We start from the raw sequence: 8,328 nt of genomic DNA on the forward strand, positions 1-8,328 counted from the left end.
TAATGTTTTAAGTTCAGAAATCAAATTTATTTAAAAATACAAAAATAGACATTTTAATTACATTTATAATTAGATCCTCTATCCTTATATTTTAAGATGAATAAATAAACAAATTATAATAAGATGGAGAAGAAAGACGAGAAAAAGATAAGGAGGATGTGGAAGAGTAAGAGAAGAAAGATGATAAGAAGCTGGAAGGATGACGAGGAATGGAGGAAGAGGAGGATGACTGTCCTTGTATTCTTTTATAGGGAGGATATTAGATATACGTTTATGTGTAATATATCATTAACCTCTTTAATTCTATGGTAAAAGATATTAAAGTGATGCCACGACCCACTACTAAATGAAATTAATCAAGTAAATTTGAGTAATTTTTATATATATATAAAAAAATAGAATTTGTTAATTAAGTTAACTTGTTATCTGTAACAAGACGATACATCTCTCTTTAAAATGTATTAATTTTAAGTTAATCTTGTTCTAGATCAGACTAACATTGCCCCAATTATTTCCAGAATATATGAAATATAAATTAATAAGTAATTTTTTAAACACTCCATTAAATTCCTGTACAAAATTCCGATCTGATTATCAGGAGACTGACACCAAAATAATATTTGCACGCAATTGAATTGATCCGTTTGCGTATCTGTCTTCACAAGATCAAGACTAATCTGATTTACAAGGACTTCGAGTGGTAGAACCATTAGAAAATGAGCGTTTAACGCTCTTTTTTTTTAAAAATACAATTTAACCCTCCTAGTTATTAAATAATAGCATTCAACCGTTTTAATTATTATGTAATCGAAGTAGAAACTATTTTACGTCATAAATGAAAGGCTAGAGGCGATTTTCCGTCAAGGTCATTAACGATTAAGCCTCTAGCATCGTTTGCTCTACGTCTTCTGTTCCAGATCTGAAGTTAATAGGAAAAAAAAAAAAATAGTTTAACAGTTTTCTATACGTGAGGAAAACGCAAATACGCTTATTAAATCAACCAATAAAAACAATGCTTGCGTGTTTTACGAATACTCGTAGCTGTAACACAAGAGGCCCTTCTCCTGTGATAATAATAAATTGTGAAAGAGCGAGGCCTTAAACTATGCCATCGTAGTACGAGGTCCTAAGCTATAGCTCACTTTCCACGTATTAATTTTAATATCAGCAACGTCAGTTTTAGATGTAAGCAATCTAGGAATTTGGTTAAGGCCTCGAGCTGGTAGAGGCCTCAGACACTGGCAAATACATCTCGTCAATACTTAAGTATACAGAAACTAGTTAGGATTCTAGAATCTAGTACAGTCGACCCCCTATAACACTGTTGATTATTCCGTTTTATATGAATTCCATGTTGTACGAGTCACTTAGATTTTACAAATATGTGAGCCATTCACAGCCCGGCACACATATTTGTAAAATCTAAGTGACTCGTACAACATGGAATTCATATAAAACGGAATAATCAACAGTGTTATAGGGGGTCGACTGTACTAGATTCTAGAATCCTAACTAGTTTCTGTATACTTAAGTATTGACGAGATGTATTTGCCAGTGTCTGAGGCCTCTACCAGCTCGAGGCCTTAACCAAATTCCTAGATTGCTTACATCTAAAACTGACGTTGCTGATATTAAAATTAATACGTGGAAAGTGAGCTATAGCTTAGGACCTCGTACTACGATGGCATAGTTTAAGGCCTCGCTCTTTCACAATTTATTATTATCACAGGAGAAGGGCCTCTTGTGTTACAGCTACGAGTATTCGTAAAACACGCAAGCATTGTTTTTATTGGTTGATTTAATAAGCGTATTTGCGTTTTCCTCACGTATAGAAAACTGTTAAACTATTTTTTTTTTTTTCCTATTAACTTCAGATCTGGAACAGAAGACGTAGAGCAAACGATGCTAGAGGCTTAATCGTTAATGACCTTGACGGAAAATCGCCTCTAGCCTTTCATTTATGACGTAAAATAGTTTCTACTTCGATTACATAATAATTAAAACGGTTGAATGCTATTATTTAATAACTAGGAGGGTTAAATTGTATTTTTAAAAAAAAAGAGCGTTAAACGCTCATTTTCTAATGGTTCTACCACTCGAAGTCCTTGTAAATCAGATTAGTCTTGATCTTGTGAAGACAGATACGCAAACGGATCAATTCAATTGCGTGCAAATATTATTTTGGTGTCAGTCTCCTGATAATCAGATCGGAATTTTGTACAGGAATTTAATGGAGTGTTTAAAAAATTACTTATTAATTTATATTTCATATATTCTGGAAATAATTGGGGCAATGTTAGTCTGATCTAGAACAAGATTAACTTAAAATTAATACATTTTAAAGAGAGATGTATCGTCTTGTTACAGATAACAAGTTAACTTAATTAACAAATTCTATTTTTTTATATATATATAAAAATTACTCAAATTTACTTGATTAATTTCATTTAGTAGTGGGTCGTGGCATCACTTTAATATCTTTTACCATAGAATTAAAGAGGTTAATGATATATTACACATAAACGTATATCTAATATCCTCCCTATAAAAGAATACAAGGACAGTCATCCTCCTCTTCCTCCATTCCTCGTCATCCTTCCAGCTTCTTATCATCTTTCTTCTCTTACTCTTCCACATCCTCCTTATCTTTTTCTCGTCTTTTTTCTCCATCTCATTATAATTTGTTTATTTATTCATCTTAAAATATAAGGATAGAAGATCTAATTATAGATGTAATTAAAATGTCTATTTTTGTATTTTTAAAATCTAAAAAATAATCTAAAATATAAAATCTAAAAAAATGCATTGATTTAATCTTATCAATAAGCCAATGTTTGAGGTTAAAACTAGTTTTTTAACGACAGTATAAATTATTTAGTATAATTATATTAAATACATTGCATTTTTTGTAGTCATTACTCTATTGTATTATCTGTTTAAAATCTTATCCATTACAACGTAATTTCAATTTGTGATATTGAGCCATGGGAAATGGGACGGTTCGTTTTACGACGGTCCTTCAAGAATTAATTAGGTTACGAAAGCGGGATGCACTGCATTATATTCTTACATTTATTTCATAAATAATGAACACGAGAATAATCGAGGATACCACCTGCACTCCAATCTCATCAATCAAAAATAGATCCTTTATAACTTGGCTCGATAAATCTGTTCCTTACTTTCCTCTCTCTACGGGCTTAAAGGGCAATTGTCTGGGGCCCCCACCAACAGGGGATCACAAACCAATCTTTTATAAGAAAATATTCCCTCTCCTCGAAGAAAAATATATAAAGTCAGCACTGTGTAGTACATGGGATTTCCTAATACAAATGTGCTTGAGCCTCATGAAGGTATCGCGCCATTGCTCTCTCTCTCTCTACACTATTATACTATAATTCCATCCGTAAATGATAAAATATACTTTTAATTTTGCAGATTCTACAAAACAACGAATAACTTGTACAAAGAACTCTCCTTGTTTCGATCCTAGATCAATTTCACCTCTTCCTATTGATCTGAAAATAGCGTACAGTGCTGAAGACAGGAAGAGTATTGGTACAGTATTTTATTTATATACTACTCGACACCCTCACGTAAAAGAGATTCTTAACGTAGATAATTCTACAACAATATGGAAAAGCAGCTTCAATCCTGAATTGCCCACAAAAATAATTGTTCATGGATACATGAACGGCGTGTTTCTTTCCACTTGGATGAGGGTAAATTTATATTTCTAATTATTCCTATATTTTATTATATAATGATAAAAATATTTATGTAGAGGATGAAAGATGAGCTATTATCTGAAGGGCACTACAACGTGATATTAGTGGACTGGAGTAGAGGAAGTTCATTCACAAAAAGAGATCAAGCCATAGCTAATTCGAGAGTAGTTGGAACTGAGGTTGTCATTCTTATCAAAGGTCTTCAGGTAAAAATTGCCCACTTTCTATTTATAAATTGAAATTTTTATAATGATTATAATAGTAATAAACGTATATAAGGCTTTAGATATAATGATTTCCCTATATATCAAGAGATACAAATGTAGTGTAGTATTTTATGACGTTCAGGTTATCAAAGGAGCTAGACTAGAAAAGTTCCATATTATTGGACATAGTTTGGGATCACATGTGGCAGGTTACGCCGGAAAGCATATTAAGGGAATCGGAAGAATTACAGGTAAAAGTATACTTATTTTTTATCATAGAAACGTACACTGACTATCGATTGGTAAAGTGGCCAATTGAAAAAAACCTAGTTAGTGACACCTCACTAACAAGCTGGCCACGTAGAATTTTCCGGGTTTCTTCACATGACAAAAATTTAAAGAGTATTTGGTTGTGGCAACGCGATAGGTGAGGGTATAATAATTATATCGCCCCAGATACTGAGCACAGTGTTTCCATATAATAGGCTAAACTAGCATCAGGACGTTTATGGACGCTACTGCTTCCCTCCTTTTGCCTTCCCCGAGAAGGAGGAGACAACATAATACCTATATACAATTAAAACCTATATATAAAACCTTTATAACTATATTAAAACTATGTATAAATAAAATCCATATACCTTTTAAGGTATGTAAGTTTTATTTATAGGTATATAGGTATACCTTGTAATGAGACCCATTACAAGTCTGCATGGCGCACTTGGTATACCAATGTGCCCAGACATACAGACTTAAACTACATTAGATCTATATAAATCATGTATATATCATATAAAACAATATACTCGTATATAAACCTATATAAAACCATATAAAATACCCTTATATACAACATATATTTAAATTTTAAAATACCATATAATAAGGTATAGTAGAAGCCCCATAAAACATCTTGACTAAATTAAACACCGGGACCTTACATCATAGAATATGCAATACAACAATATAACATAAAATCAATATAAATAAAAACCTGGATTGCACACCAACCCTTAAAACCATCCTACGTACTAACATACCGTTTAAAATTTTGTATGCACCATTATATATAATCTTAGTGCGCACTTAGTTGGTGCAAAACTCATTAAATGTAACACTATGAGAGGGGTCTATGTTTAGTATATACCCTTTAACTTCTTTATCTCACTGTAAAAAAATGACATACTAAAATAAAATATCGGAGGGTGTCGACGACACCATACTCACAAAGGTCACTACCGATCAGGTGGAACGACTTAAGTTTACTTTCGTACACCTGTTCCACCGGTCTTGCCACGTGCCATTGACTTTTTCTGACACCTCTTTTCTTCATAGCCTTGGCAGAGCTATTTCTGTCGTCGAACATCTCTCCATTATACCTTAAAAACCATGCCTTTCTTTATTCGGGCATTACAACAGCACTTATCTAATTCTAGATCTATAGATAAAAGCCCACTTATTACACGTATGGTAGTAGTACTGTACGCCTTAGTTATAATCAATAGGACCATCCTTTGGGTCCTTTCTAATTTGACCGCATTTTAGCATGGCATGATCTTTCAGAATATCACGCCATGTGTTAATATTCTATACAAGGGAATCTCTTTAAGAAATCATAACGAATATCGTTCTCGTAATATTTCTATAACAAAGTATTAAGAAAGTAATTGAAACTGTACTTTTCAGGCTTGGATCCTCACATCAGAAATGTTCCTTCGGAAATTCAGTTGAATGTACACGACGCCGTGTTTGTCGATATCATTCATACTGACACTGAAAGACTTATGTTTGTCATTAGAGGTTATAAAATTATTCTAACAAAATTATTAAATAATAGGTCCTATATTTATTATTTTTAAATTAATTTCTTCCAATTTATATTATTTCTATCCTTAGATTATAATACAGTACCAGTAATGGGTGACGTCGATTTTTACGTCAATGGGGGAGACTATAATCCTGCTTGTCAGTCATTAGCCTCAAGAAAACAACTTGCCAGAAACTTATTCGATGGTAAGTTATTTTAATATATAGTAGATTTAATTTATAAATAGTCGCGGATATATTGGCCCCGTATTTCGCCATTGTGGGCCTGGCCAAATTAATAATGATTGTAATTAAAACGGACGTGTTATTACCCACTGCGGAAAAACACCCGGAAATACCCCAGTTGTCATTAGGTTACGTATATAAAATAGTATTGAAAAGTATGAAATGACCTTCTTTCTGAAAATTTTGGAAATTGGCACCTTTCCTTGTTGGGATAAGTAGATAATATGGGTAATGCAAACGATTCTTGAGGAATCTGCATAAAGCCATCTATGAAAACTTTCGAGGATCCTACTTGCCCTCCAATCTGATCCTTCAAAAATGATTCCATGGCTCGAAGCCATGGAATCATTCGACATGGCATTACTCTCCTCTGTCATACTTCACTTATACACCACGAATTTGCTATTTTTATACAGTATATAGTGGTAGAATTTGTTTTAACATCATTTAATTTTTAATTTCAGCCTTATTGTACACAGCTGCTTGCGATCATATGATTTCCACCGAATACTTCATAGCCTCAATAAGACATCCCAATTGTTTTGTGAGTGTCCCGTGTTTCGACTATTTCGAATTTCTTTCTGGAAAATGTACATGTAACGCAAGCAACCCCTGTTCTGTTATGGGACTACATGCCGATAAATATACCTACAGAACGCCATTCAAGGGTATAAACAGAAATTTCTACCTCCAAACTGGTAGCAAATATCCATTCTGTAGAAGGTATGTGTTATATCGCACTATAATTAGTTAAGCATGCCATTCTCCAGTACAATTGAGAATTTGGTTGAATATTTATTATTTATTCTACGTTTGAATTATTTGTGCTTCTGGCTACCACGTTCTATGGTATCATAAGTAGTATCACATAGACCTTTCTAGTGCAAGAAATACGTCTTACTGCATGAAACTTAGACTAAATGTGTGGCCTGTATTTTAAAATTGATACTTAATATTAATATAAATATTAAACCATTTATGTGATATTATTCGAAACAATGGAATAGCAATTGGCAGAAATTTAAGTATTTGCACTATGATTTTTATGTCTTGCTTCCCCAAAGGGCTCTATCTCCACTCATGGTACCATTATGGCTATTTCTTTTCTAAAATTAGCATGTTTATAACATGAATTTTACATATTAATAAGTTTATATACATATATAAATCTAGATATTATATTGGCATGTTAATAAAATTGCTCTATTCAAAGATTGATCCTACAATCAAACATTAAAAACAGGCAAAATTGGAGATGTCCAGTCAACCTATTCTAGTAGAACTTTTAACACGAAATAATACAGGTGACAATTTAACCTTTACAGTTACAGATTACAGATATACTTCTGAAAGATGTACCGGTATATAACATATTAACTGTAGTTTAGGAGTCATTTAATACAATGTCATCAGACTCTTCCTCTGTGGTAAATCAGTGAATTATATTTTTATTGGCCTATTTTTAAAATTGGCCTTACATTGACAGGAAATAGGAATAAATTAATGTACTGTAGATCTGTTTTAGGGGGTGGCAGATCAGGTGTGACATCAGCAGGGGTATCTAAAATTGCTGACATGTGACAGGTAGAGGTCAAAGGGGTCAACTTTCACCTCATATTTAAATCATCCCATACAAAAATTTAATTTAATAAATATATAAAAAGATTAACTTCTTTATAAATTTTTCAATTCTTCTCTTATGATTTTATTCAATCGTTTCTGTAATTTATATAAAATAAATTAATTTAAAGGTAAGATAAGGAGATGGTGACTTGCCTCGCATATGTTTACATCTGTCTTGTATCGAACGTGGCGTCTTCGTTAAAGTGTTGCCAACTCGAAAAATTTGAATATTAAAACGTTATAGTTTTTCGAAATTTTTATTAACTAATAAAATCATTCAATATTATTTAAATATTACTTTCTGCCTTCTTAAAATAAATTAAAAAAATAAAAAGTAACATTCTATTATAGCTTTAAAAAAAAAATTGACTGTGTTCGATGGCAGGATGACCAAGCGATTAAAGTGCAGTCTATCACTCTAAGAGTTTAAAAAAATAAATAAATAAATAAATATTTCTATTTTACAGTTAATAAGTTAATCTTTTTTTAAATTGTACTCATGCCAGACAACAACAAGTTGGTAGTGAGAGACGGCCTGGTATATCTAGATATCCGGCACAGATCGGTCATGAAAAATTCCTAGTTTTCAATCGGTACTCGAACCCGAATCTCCACAGCGGGAGAGTAACCTCTCGATATGTATCGATGGTACCGTACCTAGAACTAGATGCATTTAAAGTATTTACAAAGAGGCCTTTGTACCAATTTACAATATATAT

At 32.4% G+C, this 8,328-nt stretch overlaps 2 protein-coding genes across 2 annotated transcripts in view; one reads left to right on the forward strand and one right to left on the reverse strand.

Annotated features, from left to right (window-relative positions):
• Positions 1-7,847, reverse strand: part of LOC111635248 (CDK5 regulatory subunit-associated protein 3-like) — a 22,353-nt gene extending 14,506 nt beyond the window's left edge. Inside the window, exon 1 of the mRNA XM_023380158.1 lies at positions 7,763-7,847. The gene's annotated coding sequence lies outside the window, so the exon portion shown is untranslated. The remainder of the gene's footprint in view (positions 1-7,762) is intronic.
• LOC111635265 (pancreatic lipase-related protein 3-like) lies at positions 3,314-7,479 on the forward strand. Its single transcript, XM_023380176.1, has 8 exons — positions 3,314-3,353; positions 3,439-3,722; positions 3,785-3,934; positions 4,041-4,185; positions 5,621-5,734; positions 5,831-5,947; positions 6,451-6,709; positions 7,473-7,479. The coding sequence occupies exons 1-8, from the start codon at positions 3,314-3,316 to the stop codon at positions 7,477-7,479; spliced, it is 1,116 nt and encodes a 371-aa protein (XP_023235944.1).
• Positions 7,848-8,328: the final 481 nt, after the last annotated feature.

This window comes from Centruroides sculpturatus, unplaced genomic scaffold (genome assembly GCF_000671375.1).
Source record: "Centruroides sculpturatus isolate CEXI.00-Female unplaced genomic scaffold, Cexi_2.0 scaffold857, whole genome shotgun sequence".
NCBI classification, from domain to species: Eukaryota; Metazoa; Arthropoda; class Arachnida; order Scorpiones; family Buthidae; genus Centruroides; species Centruroides sculpturatus.